Raw genomic sequence first — 27527 nt, forward strand, 5'->3', positions numbered from 1 at the left:
AGAGGAAACAAATACAATTGCTACTTTCGGGTGTTCTGGAAAAGCTCTAGAGACACCCAGGAAAAGTGTTTTAAGATCTTATTTGCTGCCTAGTGCAGTGGTGCATGCCTATAATCTCAGTGATTAGGGAGGCTGAAGCAGGAGGATCACAAGTTCAAGGCCAACCTCCGAAACTTAGTGAGACCCTGTATAAAAATTTTAAAAAGCCAGGGATATGGCTCATTAATAAACTACCCCAGGGTTCAATCCCCAGTGCCTCTCCTCCTTCCATTATTTGCTGGAATCAACTTGAATATGCTTGAGCCTAGAAGGAACACAGTGTAAACCTCAGTATAATCCCACCATTGTTATGTGCATGTTCTAGAGGCAGACCATTTTGAGTTCCAGGTGTAGTCTTGCCCTCAACTGACATATAATCTCTGTGCCTCCATTTCCTCTTCTGTAAAAGGGGAATGATGATAGCACCATCTCATAGGGTTATGATGAAGATAGGGTCATGCATGTGCAGTGTCTGATATTAAGCATCCAATAAGGGGTATGTTACTGAAGTGGCACCCCCTTTCTCCACAGAAAAGCCCTCTTCACCATGGCTGATTTTAGGACTGTCAGCAAAAGAGTCCAATGTTGATAAACTTCCTATTTTCATGTCACCCTTTACTTGGCCACTGGCCAAGAAGATACCAGCACTCCAGGTGCTGGACACCCCCTTACTAGTTTTCACAAACGTATCCAGTATAGTACTTTGAAGAAATGTGCAAACAAGGCCTCTGGCCTTGAGCTGGGCTTCACAAAGATGTCTACATTTTTAAGATAAGTTACAAATGAGCCCATGGTAACAACTGGCAGGGGGAGGAAAGAAAGGGGAGATGAAGCTCTCCCCTTCTCAGGTGTTGTCCTTGAAGAGTTAACTTGCCCAGAACAGTGAAAGAAAAAGCTGCTTTTATGTGAACTTCTGCAGACTGTGAACTTCTGAGCCCCTCCCCTTACATGCTGGGTATAAAATTCTGAAACTCCCTGAACTCAGGGTTCAGGGGATTGATTGATTACAGCAAAGGCTGTACCCTCTGAACCTGGCTGCAGCCAAATAAAACTATTTCTTGCTATCTTCAGTGCCTGGCCTCGTTTGTCCCTACAACATTATCACCAGAGGCCTTTATTTTAACAATAATTCTTCTGATCCCTTAAATTCAAAGCAGTACTAGACCTCTGCCCAATGCTTGGTGCAAACACCACTGTAACTGGACAACTATTAGAGCTTAAAGATACTGGCAGGCTTCAGGAACTAAGAGGAAAAGTAACATTTGAGATGTGAGCCTGAAAACAATTGCGTTGGTGTCTGAAAATCCCTCAAAGTTCATCCCATAGAATCCCTCAAAACTGCATGGCAAGAACTCAGCAGGTGAATGTGATGCTTCAGCCATGCCTAATCTCTTTTGCTCTAACTATCCTGGGGCCTGAATTGTCCAGGGTTGCTTCACGTCTAGGACATGGCGGAAGTCCACACAGGTCTTCCCTGCCAGGGACTGTGGCGAAACTCAGGATGGGGACGGTGGTGAAATCCTGCTAAAAGGGGTCGCATAAATCTGTGCCAAAGAAAAACGGAAAGGGAAACTCTTGGACCACCAGACATCCGCAGAGCAGAACCCCGGGGACTACAAGAGGTCAGTGGGGCAGGTGGCTGAGCAGCGTGCAAGGTGCAAAAAGACGTCTCCCACCTCAAGGCCATCGCAGACTCGCAGTCTCCGGGCCTTTGGGGCTGGGGCACTACGATTTACCCTTTGCCCTTCCTCAGATTTCGTTGTGAAACCGGAGGGCAGTTCTGGTGACTTCAGCCGCTTTTGCCCGCCACCCGCTAGCAAGGCACGCGCCCGGCGGGGGGCGGGGCCTGGAGGATGGGGCCGGGCTTGCGGGGCGGGGCGGGGCGGGGCGGGCGCGGCACGCGCACTTACAGCCGCCGAGTTCGGCCGCGGCAGCCGAGGGGGCGCAGCCAGTGGGCAGTGGCGGCGGTGACTCTTTAAATAGCACCAGGACCCGGCGCTGGGCTGGGAGTGGACTGCAGTGACAGCCACCGGCGGAGCGGCCCGGGTAGCGGAGGAGGTGAGTGCGCCCGCTGCGCGGAGCCTCAGCTGCTCCCGCTGCGGTGCGGGGTCTCGGCGGAGGCGCGGGGCTGAGGTGGCACCGCGGGGCCGATCCTCAGAGGCGGTGCGCGGCGGGGACGCGAGAACAGCTCGCCGCTCCCGGAGACGTTCCTCTTTCCGGTCTCTGTGCTGCGGCCTCGCTTCCCAGGGCAGCCCGAGCTCCCAGGCCGCCCCTCTCGCCGCCGCTTCCTGTGCTGGAGCCCGCGTTGCCTGCTCGCCGCTTCCCGCTGGTGGCGCGGGCGCGGGGCTGGTGCACCGCGTATCCGAGGGACGTGAGCCGCGAGACCGGCCCCTGGCTGGCGTGGCGGCGGGGACCGGCCCGGCCCACAGTAGGAGGCCCAGCCCAGGTGCGTGGAGGTGGCCCTGGCCGATCCGGGACCGTGTTCTCTCGGCCGCAGGCATCCCTCGTGCCCCAGGGGCAGGGTCTGTAGGGCGCGCTAGGACCACGCTCGGAGCTAGACTGGACCGGCGCCTGGGTGTGATGATGGCCCCTGCGCGGAACGCTCGCTGAAGGGTCAGAGGCAGCACCAAAAGCAGGTTGCCATATGTAGAAATTCTCGCGGTGTCTCCAGAGGAGCGTACATAGCCGTGATAGAATCAGTGATTTAAGGCACTCTGGCCCCCCCCCCCCTTTTTTTTTTTTTAACTAGGCAACAAAAGATGATCTCTATCACTTTATCGAGTAGAGGGCCAGCTTTGGTAGATGACTCGAATGAAGGCGTGGATTAGAATCTAGAGACAGACTCCAACTAATCAGCGTTGAATGTCAGGGCTTGCAAACCCTATCCCCACTCCACCCAAGCTCAAGGTTATGGAGCCTAATTAAGAATAGCCATTTTAAAAGTGCCCTTCAAGTGCCCTGGTTAAGACTTTTAAGCTGCATCTTGATGCATTAATATCCAAAATACTCCAACTATCAATCAGTACCATTTAGTTATTGACCTTTGATTAATGTGAGAGAAACTGGTTAAATTGCAGTTTCTGACACATCTTTCACAACTTAACCTGTGATTATTCCAAAGAAACCAAGTGTTGACTTAACACAAACCAGCAAAAAATCTACCAAAAACTTCTTTCAGGTGGACGTTGCCGAGAACTTAACTTTGAGTTAATGATCTGCAATGCCATGGGCTTGAGAAGGTCGAACTAAAAGAAACCCATCATTTTGGAGCAAGAAAGGGCAGGATGATACAGTGGAAAACACAGGACCAGGTCTTGGGAGACATTCCTTCTTGTTTTGGCTCAATTGGGAAAATCCTTTCCTACCCTGAAACCAACTCCTCATTTATGAAAAGACTGCATTAGACTAAAATTTCATGAAAGAGCTAAAATTCTATGACTGGAAAAGGGAAAATCTTTCAAAGTAGTATATCTTATACCTCTCCTCTCAAAATAAGGTATGCATATTAAAAACTTCTGTTTTCTAAATTTACTGTAAATATAGAAGATTTAAAAAAATCACCCTTCCCTCATAATTATAAGCATTTTGACATGTTTCCTTCCTGTCTCTGTTATTCATATTTTGGCAGGATTTTTATTATTATTGTAGGCATCCTGACTCAAAAGAAATCTCTGAGATTTTTAATTTTTGACATTTAAGAAGTGATATGTGACAAAAGCAGGTAGGGAAAGGCCATCTATTTATACCATAATGATACAGTTTTCATAGCTACCTCTTTGCTTCAGAGTCAAGTTCGGGGTAACTCAAAATGTATCAGCATGCCACAGTGTTTTACTTTGCTCTAAGTCTTCCAACATCTTTAGTTTTGATGTGACAGTGTTGTGGAATATGGCTGTGTGTCTAGGGGAGGAGCCTGGGAAAAGATCGGGTTCATTTATAGCTGGAGATTTCTCCTCTCTCCTAAATTTCCTCTCTGGAAAGGGCAAGTCTGTAGGAATACTAATAATTTCTAAGTTTATATTTGTAACTTCAAAGGAGCATTCGTTTCCAAGATCAGTTGAAGTTATTGAGCAACTTTGCATTTTAAAACAGATATCCATTATTCCTTTGCATTCACTGTCTCTTATAACCAAACTCTGTTATGTTAGAATCCATTAGTAATGTTTTATGGACAGTCTTGTTTGGATGATGGAGTGTGCTAGTCTCCTGTGCAGTATGCTCCTCTCCTGTGTGATAAAATAGAAAAGAATTTCCTTTAAGGCAGTTGAAAGCTTGCTTTCCAACAGGCAGAGGTCAGTCAGGAGATGAATTAAGGTTTCACAATTTTTATTGAAGGTTGTCAATCCAGCTTAAACAGACACATGAGGGTCATTAAAATATGCTTGACACTTTTGCGTGAAGAGTAGTTTTCAGTGAACAAAGCTGATCTGAAGCTGCCCATGGTTGAGTACATGTTGGTTCTTCCAGGGGCTTCTGAGAACTTTAAAGCCCTGAAGTAGCAACTGAATGTGGGGTGAACTAGAAGGCAGAGGCAGTTTTACCAGTGTTTGTAACAGCAGCTCTGAGACTGTTGTGTCTATAAGATGCTGAATGTCAACTCCTAGGAAATTTTAGTTTGTTTAATCCTAGGGTGATATGTAATGGCAGAAGAGATAGTCATGGCAGAGTGAGTTATGTTAATTTTCCCCAGCTCTTGATATCCTGTCATGTGCAAGTTCTTAACAGTATTCAGTCAGTTGTAACCTTAGAGGAATCGAGAAGTGGGGGATGAAATCGGATGGCTTCTTCCTTGATGTGTGGCTGGCTAAAAGGATGTCACCCTTGGACAGAAACTCACCTGGAGGTAGGAAAAGGCTCTGTGCCCCTGGGACATCTGCCTCCAAATGTATTTGCTGATTCCTAAATCTATGATTTCAAAACTGGTGGCCTGGGTAATTTCTTCAAGAATTATTTGCTGGTCTTCAAGTTTTGAATAAACACTTTGAAATTTATCTAAAGCCATTTTGCCCTCCCCAGTTGTACTTATTTATTTTTTATTATTATAAAAGTAATGGATGCTTATGATAGAAATTTGGGGAAGTAAAAAAAAAAATAAAAAGGTCTTCTAGAGATGAAGTACTATTATAACATTTTGGTGTATTTTCTCTTGTTTTTTTTTTCTTAACAAAATTTTTTAAAAACATAAAGCATACATTGTTAATCAAAGATAAAAATCTTGGCAATTTAATTTTAATTACCAAAGTTACATTGTGAACTCTTCCCTCCTGTTGTTATGTACTATTTTTAAAAAATGAGTTTCAAAGATGACAGCATTGTATACTTTATGGAATATGCTTTAATTTATTTATTTCTTGCTGGATATTGAAGAACAGCTATTCATTTCAAGGCAGTTTACCAAGATTTGTTAGTTTTTTTAAAAAAAATTAAATCAGGTTCTGCTTTAAATCTCTTGAAATTGACAATGATTTGAAAATTGTTTTTATTAATGTATGGGTTTCAATGGACTTTTGGGTTCTAATGAAAAACTGTTGAAATAAGGTTTTCATGGTTTGGGAAGATAAATTGAAAGTAGTTGGGGCAACAGAGTAGGAGATGTGGGTTACCTTTTAGACCATTTCCTCATTCTGAGTGGGACGTATACTGAATGTCTTATCTGTCTGTTTGCACATTTTTGTCTACTGTAGAAATTGGCACTTTCCCTTGAGGTTTGTTGTGGAAGAAATACCCATATCCACTAAGTCAGAAAACCCTGTATGTCATCAAGAGAAAGTTGCAGCAGGGACTGGTTTCACTCTCAAGGCACAACTGTCAACTGTGAAACAGGGCTCTGGCAGCCACAAGAGTGGTGGCCTCAGCCAGAACAGGGCCAAGGCTCAGGGATCACAGGGGTGACAGACAGCAGCTCACACACAGATCAAGGCACTGTTCTTGGTGCGTCAGGTATGTAAACTCATTAGTCCCCCAATGACCTTGTGAGGTAGGTTCTACTCTTTCTTATCCATACTTTACAAAAGTTAAAGAAACAGGTGCAGAGGTTAAGTTGACTTTTCCAGGATTTGAACCTAGACAGTCTGACTTCAGGGCCTGTACCCTGTTTGCTTGGCTTTGCTGACCCTCGAGAGTTAGAAGGATTCTCAGTGCGGCAGAGGCTGGAAAGTTCCAAGTTATTCAGCTGGTGGCAAAGCAGGACTGTGCTGAATCTCCTTTTTCTATATCATTGCTCCTTATTTTTTTCTCCATCTTGTTTACAATCTGCCATGAATTTTCCCTTTGTGCCACCACAGTGCTGAAAGAGACAACAAATTTTGATTCAGCTTGGTTCGGTGCTTGATGATATCATTTGCTATATGGTAATGACTTTTTAGAGAATTAAAGTGTAAATGGCTTTGTCTGCCCTTGAACTTGGTCTTGGAAGCCTGGAGAACACTCAGGACACATGATTAATGCATCAGGTGTACTGGAGGAAAAGAGCACATTCCAGGTGTGCACAGGAACCCAGGCTTACCACAGATGGTGGAATAATGCTCGCTGTGTAGGAGGTTGGCCTCTCTGTGAAAACATAGGTTTGCTTTCTGCTGCATTTCTTTGGGCCCTTTTACCAGAAACAGACTTCTCCACATGTTCTAGATCATATCGAAAACTTGTCGTAGACAAGAGAATTGTGAATTTTGAGGGCTCAAAGGACACAGTAGCATCACTAGTGATTATGAATCTGTTTTTCCCAGTGAAATTTTAGGTGGGACTTCAAGTTGTGAAATAAATAAGAACAGATCTGCTGTGGTTGAAATGGGGAGGCTGAGTATGGGCGGGATCGCAGATCACACAGATATGGTTGTATCTTCTGTTCTCCCTTGCTGCCTTGGAGGCTCTGCAGAGCAACCCCAAGCTCTGAAGCAGCCCAACTCACTCATCTTTTTGATGCAGTAACTGTGGTGCAGGGAGAAGAGGTGACTCAGCCAAAGTTACACAACCTGTCTTTGCCTCTGGCCATGACACACACAGGAGTTTTGTTCCTGGGCCCTTTGCCTGTTTGGGGAATGGCTGGCCCTCACTGCTGTCCTTGACTTATGTTCTGAAATCCCATCAAGTCAGCAGGTTCTGCTTATTCTAGCCCATTCTCTGTACAATATTGCCCAATACCTACACACTATTGCCAGGTCACTCTGAAGACAGTGCTCATCTAGTCTGGAGCCTGTCACCTCTGGGTTAGACAGTGAAAGCCTTTAGGTAAACACGGCAGGAGGAACAGTGACTACTTTTTTCTGGAGCAGGGGTCTGGTTGTATCTCTCTTGAGCAGAAACGGTTAGGGCCCTTCTCTGTAAGGCCCCACGTCTTTATTTCCTGGGACTTTCTACAGCTTGGCTTCAACCTGCTATTTGCCCTACCTTTACCAAATCATTGTGGACTGTGATTTATAGAAAATAAGCTGGTGGCACAGGGCTGTGCCCTAAGACTGTATGTGAACTGTCTCAATGCCCCAGTGGCCGTCCTGTGTCCTGGTAGGGACTGAAGCTGTGGAGTATCCAGAACAGCCCCCCTGTGTGTCTACCTTGGCCCATCTGGAATGCCATTCCTCGTCCTAACCCTATTCCTCAGAACCCTGCTCTTTAGAGTCACTCCTGGAGTAACTCTGCCCTTTCTCATACTCCATCACTCACTGTAACCTGAGGCTCAGTGACATTCATTCAGCCGGAAGGCATCAGCAGCCTTGCAGGTGGAGAAGATGTTGCATTATTCCCATGCTAGTTAGAAGACTGCTGCTGCCCCAGGGAGCTCCACCCCTAATTCAGAAACCAAAGGACTCATCTACCGCCTAACAGAGCTTCTGGTCTGAGCAGTGGCCTGAGTCTTTTCTGATTGGTTAATGTCTGGCCATATTGGTTATTAAATATTTTGAATAGCATCCCTGTCTCTATCCTTCATGTGCCTTTTCCTGTGTGTGTTTCTTGCTTCTTCACATAGGCACCCCAGCCACACTCTTAAGACTTGAGCATGCAGGAGACCTAGTCATTGTCATTTCTTTGTTTTCAGGAACTTTTAACATAGCACCTTAGTTCTCTGAAGTATGTCATATTATCTGATGTTTGATTCTGACTAGGAAACATTCAGAGAGCCCCGTAGAAATGGCTCCTGACAAGAATATATGTTCTTGTCATCTAATGTTGCAGGTTTGTCTGTTCTATTTTATGCATAGCTTAGATCTTACAGTTAAGCTCAAGGAATTGAAAAATCTCAAGACCAAAACCTGTGTCTTCATGGGTGTAAACTTTGAGCTTAGGAGTACCTCTGAGGGATTTCTTTCTGTTTTGTTTTACTTATGTTAGAAGCAGGTGGCTGTGGGCTTTGCAGGATGTGGGAGGTGAGATTAGTGTCAAATTCTAGATAATCTTACATAACTGTACTATAGTCTTCATTTACCTGGTATTTCTATTTTAAAACTGTACCACGTTTCTGTGCCACTAGTGAAATGGTCAAATAGATCTTTGTTGTTTCTGTAGGACAGTCGTGCACATTGTGCCTAGGTGTTCCAGCATGTGCAGTGGGTGGGGACCTAGTCTGCTCAGCAGTCCAGCCCTGCACCTCATGAAGCATGGAACAGGAGTCCAGAGGGTGTGGCTGAGCAGCCCCGCCTTATAGGTTGCCTGTGACGACGTTGCACAGGTCTGTTTTCCTCTCCTTTTTCTCTTGCTGGTGATGGCAAGACTTCTCTAGAACTCAGGAAAAGTGAGGATCCTTGGCCTTTGGGGTAGGGTCTGAAGCTGTGGGGTATCCAGGACAGACCTCCTCAGATGAGGCTAGACTCTGAGTCCAGTGTGGCCCCCATGGCTTAGATTCTCCTTCCACCACAACAGCCAGCCCAGTCCATTTGGCTTCTTAAATATGACCTGTGACAGTCACCAGCAGTGCTTGCCCTCTCCAGCATGTCTCTCTTAGTCACTGGATGATGTTGAATCTTTGTCTTCTCCCTGCATATGAGTTTCTTTTGACAGACTCTGTGGTTCTGCCTCTCAAATGTGGCAAGCTCTGTAGTTAGCTGTTTTGTATATTGTCACTCATAGGAGGAAATGGACAGTGACTCCAGCCGGGCAGGTGATCAACAGAGGCCACAAGGAGTGCACGGCACACTGTCAGATAGTTCTAAGAATGGGGAAATTTTCACCCTATGGGGACAGCTAGACCATCTATTAGGGTACAGGATGGAAATATTAGAACTTTCATAGATATTTATTTTTTTGCCTTTATTTAAATTCTTATTTGTTTTACAATGTTCAGAAAATATTTATGGACTATACATGTGTATAGATTATGAAAATCATTTAAATTAGGGACATTAACAGTAGTCATTGGATTATAACTATTAACAGCAGTTATTACAAGCTTAGAGAAACAGAGAGTTAACTCTACCACTGGCATGGCAAGAGACTTCTGAATGCCAGTTCTAAAAAGAAGATGACTCGATGAGCCAGTTGAAGGGAAACTGAAACTCCTCTCTAAAACTAGGTTGTGATCCATGTTAGAATGGGTCTCTGACTTCAGAAGAAGAACTTAACAATGCAGAAGCCTCAATAAGATTGGTTTTCTCTCTCTCTCTCTCTCTCTCTCTCTCTCTCTCTCTCTCTCTCTCTCTCATTCACTCACTCACACACACACACACACACATATATCTCCCAAGGCTGGAGCTGTGCTTGACATATAGTGGGTACTCAGTGAATATGTCCAAATGGAATATATGGACCTTTTTCTTGCTTGACGATTAAGTATCAATTTGAATTGACTGTTTCAAGTCAGTGTTTAAGTTGGTCTCCTTTGTTTAAACTTTTGGGCAGTTGAGAGGATACAGTATATGTGCCAGTCTTACTGTTGCACAAATGATTTCCTGAACTGTAAAATCATAGAACTGTTGAAACCTCAGAAGTGTCATCTGGATGACAGGATGTTTGAGACTACTTAAAAAAAAATTTTTTTAAACATGGATAAAATGAAACAGTATTAGCAAAATGTTGATTATGTTTGAATGAGAAGCTCGGGTAATGGAGATATGGTAGTTTTATTACACTTTGTCTACTATTGAATAAGACTTGGAACTTTTCAGAATAAAAATTGAAACAAAGCATAAAAGGAATATAGAGACCTGAAGCTAATGTCACCTACTCAAAGCAGGTCATGACCAAACAGGACAATCTCCTTTCCTCTTCTCTCCTCTGTCTGCTCTCTGAGTGTCATTATTCTATAATCTTAGACAACTTTTTAGATTTGTTTTGTTTTTAGCTTTCCCAGGGCCAGTCACTGCTTCTGATGGTTACCTGAAAGCTCAGTGTAATTTTAACTCATGTCCTGTGGTATCAGACAATACCTCTCTTGTCCCTCCACATACAATGAGCAAAATCTTGCTCAACCTTTTCTGTTGCACCTGTTGTCCCATGTTCTTTAAATGCCCTCTTGAGTCCTGAAGAACTTCACCACATACCAACATTTTGTAGATTTCATTTGCTTCTGCTTTTTACCTGTAAAGTCCTGAGTTTTCAATTCTGTGAATATTTCACAAAACTGACACAGGTGCATTAAAGTAAGTTGGAAATTATAATCTAAGGCTTATATATATATTATATTGATATTGTGATAATTATCATGTCATAATATAATTATATTCTTATTATAATAATTGAATTATATTATAGAGCATACAATTATATTACATGGTATATGCTATATTTAAGTTTTTATAGGTGTTCCATATCTGGGACAATGGGACAAAATGGGTTAAAGGAACCGCAGTTACCTGCTGAAATCTGTAAACACTGAAAAGTGACTTCTCCAACTTTGAGAGTAGCGGTTTTTTTTTTTTTTTTTCTGAGTAGAAATCGGTCTTTGTGTCTGTCTGCTTCTCACACCTGTTCTGCTAAGCCATTTCTCTAGTTCATCGGTCACTCTGAAACCTTGATCTATTTTAAGAGGCGTCAGTAACTCTACCCAACCTTGTGTCCTGTTCAGCCTCCTTATCCAGGTCATGGTATTTGATAGCTGTGACCTCTGGGAGCTGCTAGGCCATGTGGGTTCCTTGAGGACAAGGACTGGGTATGTTTCCATCTCCCACACTGGCCTGGGCTCCAGCAAGGACCTGGAGGGATATATAAGCTGTACACCCCTCTATTGACAAACGTGTTGGCCTCTGCCTAAGGAAGCTGGCTTCCCCTGCCCACCTCCAGGCTCCCAGCATGGTCTAGCCTTTGAGGGTGTCTCCCCACCCCCACCTATCTCTGCCTATTTAGATTTGGCCTGGTTCCACCCTTAGCTCTGAGCCCTCCCCCTGACCTCCAGCCCATACACAGTGCCTTCTCTCTTCTCCAGGGAGCACCCCAGCCCCCAGCATTTACTTCTGAGGTTATCACCCCCATCTTATTCGGGTGGGTTTGCTCTTGTGGGTGTGTTTGTCTTCATTGGTATCCTAAACTTGCCGAAGGTAGAGAAAACACTGGCAATGCTTTATCTTCATGGCGATGGCCTTCTGTGTGCAAGGGACTACTGAGAGTTCTCTAATCCCCTACAATTTTCAGAGGATTGTTTGTGTATTTGGAGTGAGATCTTTTACCTGGTCAGTGGCTGAGCCAGGGCCCAACACAAAACAGAAGGTGAGAGCTTAGATATGTGTTTTCTGGGAGGGGTTTATATCCCATCTGTCATTCTTTAACAAGGACAGGTTACCACCCTAAACCCTTTGTGGAGCAGGTGGGAAATACAGGACCCCTCCTTTTCCAGCTGGTCAGCGAACTTCCCTGTCTTGCCATGATATTTAGGCAGAAATCAGTGTTAAAACAGTATTTGAAGACAAATGGAAGAAACTTCCTTCTCTTAGGAATTTTTTGAATGGAAGCTTTCCCTTATAAGTGCATCTCATTGAAATTTAACCTTGTGGTCCTGCACAGTCTTTCACATGACTTGAATATCTTCATCAGGCATGTCCAAACAATAATTATCATTTTCCTAGGTGGACATACATGATAGTCTTCTTTGTATCTATGTGTTGAGAGGAGGGAGGAGAGCTATATGGTTTGTGTAGTTATTTATTGCTCTGGAGCATGTTGGGCAAGTCTTGTCAGCATTCCTTACATCTGGGAGAGCCACCCACCCAGCATTCTCAGTTTTGGAAGCAGCCTCCTCTCCAGAGCCCTCACAAGGCCCTCCAGCTCCTGTGCTAGAAGAAACCTGGCCTTGCTCACTGGCTTGGAGCAAAACTCACTCAGACTTGGCCACCCCTGGTGTGGCTGTCTGGGCTTGAGTTCTTCTGGCATTTGGTTTTCTACCTAAGAAAGGTGCTGGTGGGAGCTCTTCCCCTCCCTGTGGAAAGCCTTGATTCCTTTTAAGCTGATCAGCGGTCATGTGTCTAAATGTGTGTCTGAATGTCTTCCAAGGGGAAGAGAGGACCTGGCCCCTTAGTATTGACAGAGCTCTTGGAATGGCATTACATGTAAGTGAATCATAAAACATCATGGTACAGGGACAAGAGAATATTTTTATGCAGACTTTTAATCATTGTCTTGCTAGCTGCCCCTGCCCCCACCCATTACCCAGGAAATGTTCACTCCCTTCTAGTACGGGGACTCCCAGCAACTCTGGGGGGTGGGAGGGGGTAGAGGAAGGAGCATACTGCGGTTTGGGAATGTTTTGAAGGCCCCTTCCTCTTTGGAGAATCACTCTTCAATAAATAACATCCTCCAGGGGCTTAGGGTAGAGAAGTGATCAGAGTCACAGAGGGCCATTCACGACTCAGTAAATATTCCTCAAGTATCTGTTTGGGGCTAGGCACTATGTTAAAGCCAATGGCCGAGGAGAAAGAGAAGCAGCTTGACTTACTAAGCATCACCCACCATAAGCACAAAACAGGAGGTGCTAAGTACCATACAAGGGATGCAAATAAAGTGTTGCCAGAATTCAGAAGAAGGACTAATTACTTCTCCCTCAGGGAAGCGTATAAGAATTTGTTAAAAACATGTTCTCGGCCCTATTTGGCTTGGATTCAGACATTACAAAAAGAATCGGGGAAGGAGGATTGTAGGTGAAGGGGGCATTGGGGGAGAGGGAAATGCAGAACAGCCAGGTTTGGGGGTAGACCTTCTTGAGGAAGGATCGTGGGGGCACCTGGGACAGGGGAGCAGAGGTAGAGCAGAGGCGCATGGACGTTGGTACTGGCCCCTGTAGGTATGTTGTCTGGGAGCCCGCCTGCCTGGAGAAGTGCGATATTACAGACCCTTACTTCTTGCACGTGAAGGAAGGGCCCTAAAATTCGGACTGGTAGCTCACAAACCAACTTCCGGTCTACCTCTTTCCATTTTCTAAGACTATACCCATCCTTTGAGAGCCAGCTAGTCATGTACCCCTCCATGCAGCTGTGGTGGAAAGTGAATGTGCCTTGGGTTTCTTTTGCATTTACTGCTACCTTGTTGGTTTTTGTTTTTGTATTTTTACTCAAAAACCCCTTTGTGTATGTCTCTGTGTTAAATGTTTTAGTTTCAAGCTTCAGGAATGGGTCTGCCAATTTCCCTCAGTTTGTATTCATATCTAGATATGAAATAATTCTTATTTAATAATCCAATATAAGAGAAGGGTTCCCCCAAATACTTTATCAGTCTTAATATTAAAGTCTTAACAAAGCCCTCACATTATAAGGGCATGCTGTCAGCCACTTTCCAAATGGCCTCAGATAGAGAAAGCTGCTTGTCCTGAAACCATATTGGCCATTAGTCTTGGGTCCTTGTAAAGGTTAAAAAAAAAAAAAAATCACTGAATTTGACCCTTCTTACGACAAAGAAATTTAAAACTAGTTGGGCAACTAGTTCTTGGTATTTGAACTTACAAAGGCAAGAGTTAGATATTATTATAAAACCCTTTTTTAAAAAAAATCAGTTGAAACAATGAAACATGAGATTTAGTTATATAAATGTGGATCTATAGGACAAAATTCTTTACTGTTCTATTTAAATAGGTTCTTGTGATCTGAGAGAATTTTTTTCAGTAGTAGGTACATGCATGATTTTGGAAAATGCTTCAGCTTAATTTAATGAAAGGGAAATATGTGATGGCATCACACAGAAAACGATTAGATACCTCAGAAAATGGCTTTAAAGATAACTAAGACCTTGTTTGAATGTGCATGTTTAAAGAATTTGAGTAAAATATTAATGGAATGTGAATCTTTTAAAAAAAAACGGTATTTTCAAAGTAATTTGTCAGATGACTTAAATATATATGGAGTTGAATGAATATGGAAATAAGGAAATATTTGTCTATTTCATCTACATCTCAATGTTTTTCTTTTCAAGTTGGACATGTCACATTTGGGATTTTTTATTTTGGCAGTGGCACACATAATAGTTGTTAACTAAGGCCAACCTGAATGGGCAAGGTATGGCCCTGACCTTATTGATTAAAAAATAATATTACAGGGGCTGGGGTTGTGGTTCAGTGGTAGAGCGCTCGCCTAGCACATGTGAGGCACTGGGTTCGATCCTCAGCACCAGATAAAAATAAATAAACAAAATGTTGTGTCCATGTATAACTAATGAAATGTTAAAAAGAAAAAAATAGTATTGCATTATGCTTGCCTTTGAAAGTGTTATGTCCCATTCTTTCTCTGATGGTTTTAGGAGGGATGGGCGGAAAGTGGTATAAGTGTTGGAGTATTCAGATTCAGCTTGACTTGAAGAGTTCATGAAATCAAGTTTGTAAAAACAGGGCCACCTTTGTTTGCTTTGTTCCTCCATTTTTAATCTTCATGGAAATTAAATTGATAATCCATTGAATCCCTTTAATGAAAATTAAAAACCCGCTGGTTTAAAGTTTATTGTACTTAGTTGAGAAGAAAAGCCTCAAGGCCGTGGATGGGAATAATTAATTCTCTGTGGAACTACAAGCTTATTTCTACAAGCTTATTTGTGCATCAGATCCCAAAGTTACCCAAATGGTCTTTGTCCTTCTTCTGCCAAGGGCAGCAGTGCCACGGCATGGGGAGGGTTTGGACAGCAACCTCTGCCTTCCTCTCTAACTGGGAGCCGATGGAGCGTCTGGGCCTCCCACTCTCTAGGGACAGCCTGACTGCTCTTTTGGTTCAGGAGGTGGTGGCTTAACAAATCTAGCTTTAGGTGATTTGCCAGCCAGGGTGAAGGAGCAAGAATCCAACAGTTCTGGAGTGGCAAATTGAAAGAACAGCAAATGGCCTGGCTGTTGCTCTCTTGTTCCTCTCAGAGGCCCAAGCTCTGCCCAGCTAGGGTCAAACAAAGGGGGAGCTTTCAGCCTTCTGTAAATAGCCTATTGTGCAGGGGAGGAGGTGGGGCAAGGAGTGGCAGTATCTTGCCAGCCTGGCTTGCTGCATTAAGGAAAGATGTCAGGATTTCTTAATTTGCTGCTGCTGGGGCAAGATTGCTATTTATGTGGGTTTATTTGAGGTCTGCTTTCTTAGTGAAATATTCATTCAAACTGCTGTTATTCAGCTTGATGAAAGTTTGAGGAACTTCAGAAGGAGAGAAACATCCAGAGCGCCTGTTTTTGTTTTTTTGAGTTTTTTGTTTTGGGGTGATTTTGTTTTGTTTTGTTTTTTGATTGTTTGTTTTTGGTTTATAAATGACAGGAAGAAAATAAAATGCTAATGTAAGTAAAAGTCTACCAGAATTACAGGAGGGGTGTGTGTGTGTGTACGTGTGTGTACGTACGTACAAGTGTGTCCAAGTGTGTCCATGTGTGTCCTTAGAGAGTGATGCCCTTGTGAGTTACCTCTGGCTCTGAGTCTCTTTTTTCATAATACAAACTCTGTGGCTGGAGGTGAACCTTTGTGTACAGTGGGCTGAATACGCATGTGCAGAGGCCAGGGAGACAGGATAAAATGCTGGCACTCATGTAAGACATTGGGAGTTTAGGTGGATTTCAGATGTGGATCTCTAGACTGTGGAGTGTTCCTACTGGAAGGACCCTGAGAACCTGTTCTCACGGTTTCTTAACTGGGGCTGGCTGAAGGGGGCTTGCAAGCCCTGCTTGTGAGGTGATCATGTGGGTGTTCATGGTGGACAGGGTCAGTGGCCCAGCAGAAGTTAGGTATCACTTGTGTAGATTGGTCTCTGGCCTTGGTTTCCTCATCATCTTGTGCTGTTGTGACGTTCCAGTAAGATGCTCCCTCTCTTTCTACTCATGTCTGTTTAAAGGCGTCCTCTGCTCTGCTTCTTTACACTGGGCTTGTGACAGATTTCCCTGATGATTGTTACGTCCCATGTCATTTCTGTAGTTTTACACTTTCGTTTTGAATTTCTTCATAGGCAATTCAAAAGACCCAGCTGAGCAAATCCACTTTTTGTAAGTGAGGGGAGAAGGATGCCCAAGAGTAGCTGTAGCAGGAGAAGCTAGCTGTCCGTAGCCTTGTGTGTTCTCAACTGAGAAATACCAGCTTCCTAAGCCTTTAAGCCAGTTGAATCATATTCTTAGCAAATAGCAGCAACATGATTTATATGCCTGGGCTATAAACTTCTTTAGATGACGATATGGAAATTTGCTTTTGAAAGAAAAAAAAAATCTCCAACTAGAACACCATTGAAATGAGAACACAATCCTTCCGTTAGTTTTAACCATTTATTAGAAAGTACGTGAATATTTCTTAGAGACTTGTTAAACCTCAGTCATAAGGCATGGTGTTTATGTTCACATATAGCACATCAGGGCTATTTATTGCCCCTCATTTTCTTTTTCTTAATAGCAGATGAATTGAAGGGGAAAGATTATGTTGTCCGTTTCATCCATGAGAGTTGTTTTTCACATGGATCAAAATGGGGTATTGTCTTAGTTCTTTATACATAGTTTTCCCATGTACAGTATTAACCAATTTGTTCATTGAAGTTGGTTTGCAGCTTGTTACCTGGCTGCCAGCTGAGTGGAATGGCTTAAAACCTCCAATAGCTTATCATGATCACCCACTAAATGTAGGAATTTGGCTGAATTTAAATGCTTAGCATTACAGATTAGCATCTAATAAAATACTCTTCCATGTGAGCCATTCAGTCTGCAGTTTTCTGAAGATTTTTTAAAAACTTTTTCTTCCCAGACTTATTAAACTTTCCTGTTGGTGTAGTGCAGACTGTAGCTTGGCTGCTGATGCTTAAAATGGACAAATTAATCTCCTGTGTATGACTGTCTTTGTGTGGAAGGGAATTGTTTGCTCTTCTCACTCATGGATGGGATTCTATTGAATAGCACCTGTGAATTCACATAATCTAGAATTTGTGGGGAATTACTGAAGAAACTTTGGGGGAAGAAGAGAGAAGGACCTGGGGTTGGGGGGTATAAGGGGTGAATAATTCCTTTTAGATTGAAGGGCTGCAGGGTGATGAAGACAACTGGGAGGTAGAATGATTTGAGGGCAGGGCAAGTTTGCACATTAGACTCGTAAAGTTGTTGTCTTTGTAGAGTTGCAATACTGTTTGGACAGTTCGCCTGGAAAGACCCTCCCTGATGCCAGGTGGACCTTGCTTGTTTAATTTTGTGTCTCCCCTACTAGAGAGCCCATTGAAGGCCACACCCAGCCACTGGCACAGTCACCTCCAGTACTCCTAGCCCAGTGCCCCTACAACCTAGGTGCTCAGATGTGCACAGTGATGGGACTAGCACAATTCCTATGAATTCATCTAGAATAAGTCTGTGCTGAGTGAGCTCTTAGCAATCTGTTTCTTTCTGGGTATGTCTCATGTTGGTTAGACCAAGCACCCAACTTCCTATTTCATTCCAGTGGTTTTTAAAAAAACATATATGCCCATTGTCTCTTCTTGATGGGAAGCTGAGCAGAAAGAAAACAGTGTCTGTTTGCAGAACTGGTACTGGCAGCAGCACTCACTGATGCCGGTCCCTGCCCATGGGTGGAGCAATGGGGTGACTCTGCTCCCAGCTCCTCATTGGCCCATCCTCCACCCCCTGTTCTCCTGAGAAGTCAAGTATGGATTTTGTCTGCTAGTTACCTTTAGCCCACTGGGCAGCAGTGTATGACTCGGCATGTGACGAGTGCCCTGAAAGACCTTGGCAGGCCGGGCAAGCGCCAGCCGAGTGCCTCCAGCCCCCCGCTCCACCCCCAGCCTGCTGCCCTTTTCTGTTTCTGCAGTGGTATGTCACCTAGCAGTCAGCTGTTGGTGACACAGATGGTGAGTGGTTTTGTGAGTGCTGGAGCTTTCTCTCCAGAGTTTTGACCTGAAGACATTGGCTTATCTGTTCTTTCTCTCGTCATGTTAAACCTTGACATTCCCTCTGTGTGGATGTTGTGTGTTTGTGTGTATGTTGTGTTTGTGTGTGTGTGTGCATGCGCTTACATGCATGCACAAATTATCCAGAGCCATAGTAGCCCAAGCGTTATATTGGTTCCTGTGATGTTATTGGTTAGTAAAAGCAGCTTGATATTTTGCTACTCTTTGAAAAAAATATATATAATAGTATAGATTTGAGTTTACATAGAAAATGTCTATATTTAAGAGAAGAAAAATTTTTTCTGTCTTGTAACCTAGCTATTTAAGGAAATACATAGTAAGTAGCTCACAAGTACCATCTGAACTTAGAGTGCCAATGTGTACACTTATCGGAATTACCAAAGAAAAGGCTTCCAGCTCATTTACTATTATTTCCTTCCCCTTGCTGCCAATCTTCAGAATAGTTCTTCATCAACAGTTTTCTTACTAGAATTATTCTCATTTATTTATCGGTACTGCACATTTAGTTTTTAGACTATATATAAATTGTCTGTAACATTAAGTTTGAGGCTTTGACATCTATCAAGCTATTCATCTGATTTTCTTCTGTGTGTTTTGACTTCTTAAGTTTGCAAACTGTAGGCAAGCATCGTTTTTTATCATCTGAGTAACTTACTGTTGTGTCTTCCGGACTAATCACAGACTGTTGGTAGAGGAAATAATAGGAATATCTACCATTTATTGTGCGTTTTCTGGGGTATGGCATTATCCTAAACTGTTTATTTGAAACATTTAGTAGTTATGAAAGTCCAATGAGATAGGTATTATTTTCACCTCCATTTATAGATTAAAAAAAAAAAAAAACTAAGGTACAGAGAGCTAATGTATTTTGTCCCAAATCATATAGCTAACAAGCTGGAGAGGCCAGATTTAATTCCAGAATCTTGGATCCTAAATATTAATCTATACTTTCTCTCAAATACTATATGATAACCTCTTTCTAGATTTCCAGTGTTTGGTTTAAAGTTTATGGACACCAATTTATTCATTTATTTTAGATATGATGTCCTGGGGAATATAAAAGAAAATGATCTCGTCGGAATAGCCATCTGTGGGTTTCCAGCATTTATATTCCACTTTTGTGGTGGGAAGAGTACCAGCAAGGTCAGGGACATTTTTGAAATTTGGATTGGTCTGTTTTACCAGTTGAGGAACTTGTTCTGAGACTGTAGGTGGTTTGGGCTTGTCTGATCTTTGCATTTGTGTCCCCATTAGCCTTGCTAAAGGGAGTGGAGTGTATTTGATTAGGTGGAAGAAAACAGAGATGTAATATCCCGGAAGAAAGTAGAAACTTGTGGTGCCACTTACTTGAGCATCTTGTGGTAAGAATTCTTTATGAGTAAAATCTTTTTAGTGTGGTTAATAAAAGCAAGATAATGTATTTGTTTTCTTTCTTTCCTTTTTTTTTAAACACAAGATAATGGAGAAAGGGAACAGAAATGAATTCCTAAATTCTTTTTATAAAAATGAAATTTGACAGCCAGGGAATGACCCGGATCATGGGCTATTAGACTGTGGGCTGAATGCCACAGCCTCTGGGGATTCTGGTGAGGCGTCCTTTCTCTGTGTAATGAATGTGACATTTTCCGTTCTGACAGAATTCGACCTAGGGCACCACCAGCACAGGACCATGCAGGCCCACGAATTGTTCCGGTATTTTCGAATGCCAGAGCTGGTTGACATCCGGCAGTACGTGCGCACCCTTCCGACCAACACACTTATGGGCTTTGGAGCGTTTGCAGCCATCACAACTTTCTGGTACGCCACGAGGCCCAGAGCCCTGAAGCCACCATGTGACCTCTCCATGCAGTCAGTGGAAGTGCCGGTAAGTCACGGACCCAGCCTGCCTCCTGGGTTTTCTCTGCGTTGCCCCCACTGGTTAAGCCCTTTGAAGGTGATATATCAGAATCACAGTCACATTCCAATATGTGTTTGTGAGGACACTGTGTAAAACAGAAATGTGTTCAACAAACAGGGGTTCTTGGTAATAGTAAAAAGAGAAGCCAAAATTCAGGGCCCAGGGACAGAAGAGGTGTTTGTTGTTAGTCGGTCATCTCTCCACAGTCGCAGAAGAGCATTCCAGAGGTCACACTGTGCTTCCAGCCTGGCTTGGGCTCTGTGTAGGCACGGAGAATTCTATAAGAGTAAAAAGACAGCCTCTGTCCCCAGGGGTATTACATTCTAGCAGGGGAGCGTCAAACCAATGTTCCAGGAAGGAGAATTTCACTTGTGTAACATCTGCTATTGGGAACTCATCCTCACACTGTAGAAAGGGGCACTGGGATGTCACATAGCATAGGGCTAGCATGGGAACTTGTCAGAGTAACAGCTGCTGCAAGAAGAAACGAGAGCATTCGAGAGACACCCAAGCTTGAATTATTGAGTGTCACAGTTGTATATGAGCAGGTCAAACTGAAGGTCATGCCCTCTCAGTTGTGAAAATTAAATCAGAACATATGCATTTAGGGGCTAATGGGTGGGAAGGTATAGGGAAACCTCAAGACCCTTTCAGGAAGATTCTTTCTTAGTGCTCCTGCTCTGCCTTCCTTGCCTTCTTCATCTCTTTGTAGGGTTCATTTAAAAAAAAAACGTGAAAGGTTGAAAGGAAGAAGCAGCCAAGTTCTCAGTGGCACTCTGACCCCTTACCTACTCTTTGCTTTGTGGCTGCTCGCTTTCCTCTCCCTAGGTCAATTTTCAGTGTTTATAACTTTCAACACATAGGCAGAAGGATGTTGTGAAACTCGGGATCCCCTCACTTACTGCTTTTAGGTGTGGAGGTAGAATAAGAGGCCTTCCCCATTTTTTCTCAGCTGAATGCCAAGGAGGAGCATATGTATCCTTCTGCAGAGAGCCCTGGCTGGCTTACTAACATTTTGTTATTAGTGAGTATTAGTTTTTAGTTTTAGACAAGTTCTTAGATTCATCCATATGAAATTTTCATCTACCAACCCAACTTATGCCAGATCTATAGAAACATAGAATGAATGAACTACTGTAGAGAAAAGTTGGCTTTATATTTTATTCCTATTGAGAAGGTGAAGGTAGCTTAATATTTTACCTCTGCTAATTACATATGGATAAATCGGAGTAGAATTTAACTTTCCCTAAGAGGTTGGCAAGTGGTTTTAAGCATTCCTCGGTGGCACTGCCATCACTGTGGCAAGGGTATTGGCAACGACACAGGGTAGACATTTCTAATTTAGCAAGAAGTGTAAGAAATGCCTAATTCTTATTATGTGAGAAGTTGTAAGGGCATTTACAGTGTGGTTTTTAAGTTCTAGCTTAGCATAAAGTCGTTGTGCCTTATTAAAATAATTATACAAGTTCTCTGTAGAACAATTCAAAACTCCAGATAAGCAAAAAGAAAATTAAAATCTATTATTTTACTATCTGGTATACAGACTTCCTATTTTTTTCTCTGTGGCTATAGAAATAGAGCTCTGATTTTCAGAATTCATAGGTCTTAGGAATAGATACTGAACTTGCTTTGCTTTTCAAAAATGTGTGTGTGTGTGTGTGTGTGTGTGGTGTGTGGTGTTTACCAGTTATAGATGCTTTGATATATGTCATATGGATTTCTATGGCAGGGAAGGAAGAGCTTCATTCATTCATAAGGTAGTGGTGAAAATCCTGCTAATCTGGAACTATTTCAGGGACTGACTATCAGAATGAAATGCTGTTGCTTTGTTCCTGCTTTGAGAACCAGGAGCGCCATTTACCAGCCCATTCCCATCTCACCGGGTTTTTATCACTCTCCTTTTCCCGTCAGCTTTGCATGCATATGAAAACAAGAGGAGTCTGCACTTTTGGTTTGGCCGCTTCTCCTCACAGCCCACACTGGCTGTTTCCCAGCTCCACTTTTTTAAAGCAGCAGCACAGAGAATCTGTGTAAACTACACCTTTTAAATTTCCTCTGAATGAACGCTCAGGGCCGTAAAGAGGACACCAGCGCTCATGCTGTGGATCCATACGGGAAAGGCAGTGAAGACCCACACTGTAGCCTACACAAGGCAGCTCGGCTTAGGGCCAAGAGTCCAGAAGCCTTTCTTAAATTTTTGAGCATCATCTGATTTTTTTGAGCATACCCTGTCCCAAGAGTCCCATGCCTGTGTATTCTGTGGCAGCTCACCAACCCGCAGCAGTGACCTGAAGCCAGACTGTCCCTGCTGGCCAGTGAGGAGCACCATCCTCTGAAATTTTGTGCTTACTGCTGCTCTGTGGCTTTGAGCAGAGGATGGAAGCAGTCTTTGTGGAGTTTATTTGCTTTTAAAACACTTTTATACTCGATGTGCAAGGTTTTCTGTTTATTTGGGTCTAGTTTGCTTGGTCAGATTAAGAGCCATGACCCCCTAGAGAAGATGCTCTTCCCTGGCGCGCCTGGAAACCTTTTGGCATGGTTAGGGCTCAGACCTAGTGGCTTCACTTAAGGGAAGGACAAGAGCATGTCAGAGCCAGAAAGGACTGGGGAGCTAGAGAGCCATGGCGGGGTGGGCTGTCTCCTCTGCTAGACCAGACAGCCCTGGGCCTGTTCCCCTGACTCTCGTGGCCTTCACATCCCTCATCTGGAAAACAGAAGTGATGGCTTCTGCCCTCCTTCAGCTACACAGTGTCTGCCTGGCCCACAATAAGTATTCAGGAAATATTAGCTTTCTTCTTCCCTAAAAGTCTTCTCATTTCACACTCACATTTTCTACATGAGAAAACTGAACCCAGAGAGATGAAGTTATGCCATAGAGTCAGTGGAAGATATGGGACTCTGTTGGATTGCCTTCACTGTAGCAGTTTGAAAGTTGTGTAATATAAATAACTAGGGCTCAGGCAAGGGAAGATCCGAGAATAAGAAAAGTTTAGTTCAGTCCAGGTGAATCTGAAGACGCAATTGGCTGGAGCCATGGAACAGGCCTCTCACTTGTGAAAATGTATAGGTCGGTGCGAAGAACTGCTTGGGACTCCTATCCATGCAGAGAGTGAGAGCCATCCTTGAACTAAGTAATGAGAATAACCTGTTTTCATTTCTTAAAACTGGTCATTCTCGGGTAAGAACTTGAAAGAAGTAAACTACATATAGTATTACCCTGTGTGTATTGGTTTCAAAATCCAAAGGTTACAGCTCACTGGAGGTTTTCTCAATGCCAAGGCCTGCACCGGCGAACCACAAACCCCTCGACTCAGATGCACACCGCAACATGAGTTAGAATTCTTAGTCCACATTGAGAAGATATGTATGGAGCATATTATGGAGTAGGATTTTTCCCCCTGTGGCTGGTAGAATCACTTTTTTCCATATAATCAATTTATACCCAGGTGTAGATGTAAAGAGCCACTTGTAAACTGGCATAAGTCATTTCTTCAAGAGAAGAAAACAGGTCATTGATTCATAAGTGTTCATGAAAACGCACACCAGAGGCTTGTAGAGGTAATGATGATATAAACTAAAAAGGTGATGCCTTCCTGGACTGGAGCATCGGGGACCAGCTCTGAGCTGGAGAGCTCTTGTTGAATTGGGCAGGATCAAATACTGCTGTGAGGCAGACATTTAGGGTCAAGCCTGAGAGGGAGCTGTCAGAGAAGGGCAGATGGATTTGGATGGTGGTATCACTGACACTCTCTGATGCCATCCTGGAAGTCTGCAGGAGTGTCAAAGCCAGCCATAGGATGGGGCATTAGACTAATGAGTTTGATCCAGGTGGAAGGTAGCATGTGAGTACCAAGGGAGGTTAGGAACAGTTGTTGCATTGGTTATTTCTGTTGCTGTTTGTAAATGTGACACCATCTATAATATTTCTGTAGTCATTTGTAAATAGAAACCTCATTCTCACCTTTGGGTGGCCTTGGGTGGGTCCGAGTAGTTTTCAGATATATTTTTGATCAGAGGTGCAAATGAGACTGCAGAGGGTTTTCTTGTCTAGTGCTTTGGCTTCTTACTTGGAGTCTTCCTAGTGTCAATCTTGTCTATATCTTGGCATTTACTTAGCATTTGTAACCACAGATTCCCCATGGCTTATTTCTTCCTTGTCTTGATCATGGTGTAATGTTCAAGTGATCAAATAAAGATGTGAGCAGAGATTTAACTACCTAATTCTACCCTGGGCAATTCCAAGAGTTCTTGGCCATGTTTTCCTGAAAAGTGTTCAAACATATGAGGGCATTTTCAGCAAGCAATCCTAGCAGTTGGGATGGTGAGGGTGGATGGAGAGTGTTCTTCGAGTGCTGTTTCTGCTCAGAAATATTATTCTGGTAGTGTGCAAACTTCAGCGTTTCATACCTTTAGATAACTTTAGCACCTTTTCTAAAACTCAGCAGGCTTCTTAATAACAAACTATATATATATATTCCTTTCTAAAATACTTTTTTTTTTAACTACACTCATAGGAAACTGAGGTAAGGTGTTTATAAGATGTTTGTGCAGACTTAGAAACACTCTAGCAAGTGACTAGGGGTTTGATTAGGTGGAGGAAGTATCAGCAGGAGCCGTGGCAGCTGGGTGAGTGCCTTGCAGGTGAGGGACGGGAATTAGTGAGAGCCAGAGGCAGAGTTTCTTGTCTTCATGCCAAGACCAGGCTACTGGGGAATTAAGTAGCTGTCTTAGGAATTTAAGGAAAGAAAGAGGTTGATTGTTATTTTTAAAGAAGTGTTTGTTTCTGGGTTCCCTTTAGTAGGAAGAAAAAGCTAATGTTCACTGTACAGAAATATGATAAAACAGGTCTGAAAATACCGTGTGATTTTGAAATGATGCCACTTCTCACAGGACTCCTTAAACAAGGAACACATGTACACATAAATCCCAGAAATGCATGCTGTTAATATTTATTTGAGTTTTAAACAGTCTCCCCCAAATGGGGCCAGTCGGGGCCAAATAAAAAATGACAAACATTGCCTCCTCTGTGCCACTTGACAAAATCCCTGTTGCACACCAACAATCCAAAAGGCTGGCGACAAAGGGTAGGAGATATGGTCCCTGTAGACGAGGCAGAGGTGAAGCAAAGTGCTGTGTGTGTTCTAAATGGCTGGCAGGTAAGAATTCTGTAGGTAGTCCTCCCAACATTGTGTGTTTGTGGCCACTTGGATTTTGTGACTTGAAACTTTCTCCTGTTTCATTGAGGTGGGAGGATGATATTGTTCCTCCTGTGAGTGGCAGACTTTTTCTGGTGAGGAGCTAGCTATTTTGCTAAGCTCGGTCATTACCCCCCACCCACCCCGCCTTCTCCCTCAATCAAATCCTCTGATTGGGATCTTGGGAGCTCAGGAAGTTAGAAATTGGAGAATGAACTAGGAGTGGAAAGAACAGAAAGTTCTGAGAATTAGAGGAAAGTGTTGAAGAATCAAAATGCCCAGCTAAGCAATGGTGCTCTGGACTCTGTCTCCTCAAAGATGCCGGTGAGTGACCCATGGGCGAGTCTGGAATCTGCTTGCAACCACTGACCAGGTGTCCCCTTGAGCTAGCTTTGAAGCTCTGCTCTATTATTTCATAGACCTGGGACTAGAAAGGGAAAGTGTCCCCCCGAGACTGTTTCTTTATCTGGAAAGTGACTGGCGTTTAACGAGTACTCAGTAAATACTCACCTTCCTGCAGGTGTGGGTGGAAACCCAGCATTGACTGTTACAGGGAAGCTTTGTTTGCGCTTGAGTAAAGGATCTTGGGAAGTTAGCCAGTAATGTAGTGGATAGCAAGTCCAGGGGTTCACTGTTACCCTGTGACTTTCTGTAGTGAAGCATACAGTCCAGGTATCATCCAAATGTCCTGCTCATTATCAGAAATTGTTGTGGGGGATGTGGAGGGGTTTTCCCATAGGCTAACCTTTAAAACACCTCGTCCACAGGGGGGGTGTAGCTCAGTAGCACATGCAAGGCCCTGGGTTTGATCCCCAATACTGCAGAGCAAAACAAAACAAAACAACTGGTCTACTACATCAGAATCTAGAGTTGCTTGAGCCTCTGTGGAAATTGATGGCCAGAGACCCCCTGTGAAGGGCCACTGGAGAGAAAAGCAGTTTTGTTCTTTTTTATAAAAAGAAACGAATGTTGGTAGCCTGGCCAGAGGAAGAGATCTATAAAACGTAAATGCTAGGAGGGATATACTTTATGCAGAAAAAGCCCGGAGTCACTTTTTACCTCTCAGACTGGGGTTCCACATGCTGCTTTTTCCCCTAAAGATGGGATGTAGTGTTAAAATTCAGTGGTCAGCGATCTCTTTAGAAGTCACTTCTTAACTGCTCCTTTTCTTTCTTTTCCTCCTCTCATTTCCCCTTCCTCCCTCGCTGCCTTGTCTGTCTTTTTTTTTTCCTGCTCCCCCTTCCAACCCTCCCTTGAGAATGAACAACAGTAGCCCAATAAGGCATTTACCTGACACTAATAAGGCCTGTAGACACGCATTAGGTAGATTGGTATGAGTGAGACCACTATTTATAAAGCCTGGGCCTTTGTGCCTCTGAGAAATCTCAGGGATGTAATTTGCTTTTGCATTTAAATATGAAAGTGCACAGAATAACTCGTCAGCAAGTGTTCCTATTTATCAAGTATTGGCAAGAGCCTTAGTCTTGGGAGCAGCGGATCCTTAGATGTTCATCGTTTTCCTACTCCTAGCTTTCTCCCTTCCTGCCTTGAAGGAGAACTTGAACTTTTATTATTCTAATTTAGCCTGAGCCTTTATTTCCTAATTCAGCCTGCAGGGAGACTGACCTCCAAGGCACCTTAGCTCATATATATGTTGGAGAATATAATGGTGACCACTGACTTGGCTGTAGCGTGTTCAATGAACACTGTTTTGTTTTAAAACTGGAAGAACTATGTAACCACATGAAAGGGGCCTATAACAGAAAGCATAAAAACCCCATAATCTCCTTGACTCACAGTCTTAATGACTGGTCAGAGCTGTCTCCTTAGCTCTCTTTAGCTTCTTGAGCACAACTGATTGCCTCCGCCCCCAACCTCCAATCAGCAGGTTATGACAGAAGGCCACACTTAAATTATTTTCCATTTCCATAGATGTTCCTAGAAATAGCCAGGTGGACTTGGATAACCTAGTAATTAAATGCCTGCTTTTGAAGTGACTGTTTCATAACATGTGAAGACACTGGGGGCTCCAATGGTTCTAGCCATGCTTCCCGGCGGGCAAAGTGCTGTCCTTGCTGCTTGTAGGTGTAACTGAGGTTGCAAATACTCAGTATTGTACAACATTTTTATTCAAGAATGGGAATACTTATGCATCAAATATGATGATT

General features: G+C 43.3%; 1 protein-coding gene across 3 annotated transcripts in view; it reads left to right on the top strand.

The window, feature by feature from the left end:
• The first annotated feature begins 1965 nt into the window (after positions 1 to 1965).
• Positions 1966 to 27527, top strand: part of Acsl1 (acyl-CoA synthetase long chain family member 1) — a 59258-nt gene continuing 33696 nt past the window's right edge. Inside the window, exons 1-4 of one of the 3 annotated variants that reach the window (XM_077792574.1) lie at positions 18125 to 18207; positions 19305 to 19410; positions 19522 to 19628; positions 19905 to 20131. In XM_077792574.1, coding sequence (XP_077648700.1) covers positions 19937 to 20131 — 195 coding nt within the window. In that variant the 5' untranslated portion in view covers positions 18125 to 18207; positions 19305 to 19410; positions 19522 to 19628; positions 19905 to 19936. Of the gene's footprint in view, positions 2098 to 18115; positions 18208 to 19304; positions 19411 to 19521; positions 19629 to 19904; positions 20132 to 27527 lie in introns of those variants that run through there. The other 2 variants (XM_077792573.1, XM_077792575.1) reach the window with 2 other exon arrangements.

This window comes from Urocitellus parryii, chromosome 14 (assembly GCF_045843805.1).
Source record: "Urocitellus parryii isolate mUroPar1 chromosome 14, mUroPar1.hap1, whole genome shotgun sequence".
Classification (NCBI taxonomy): Eukaryota; Metazoa; Chordata; class Mammalia; order Rodentia; family Sciuridae; genus Urocitellus; species Urocitellus parryii.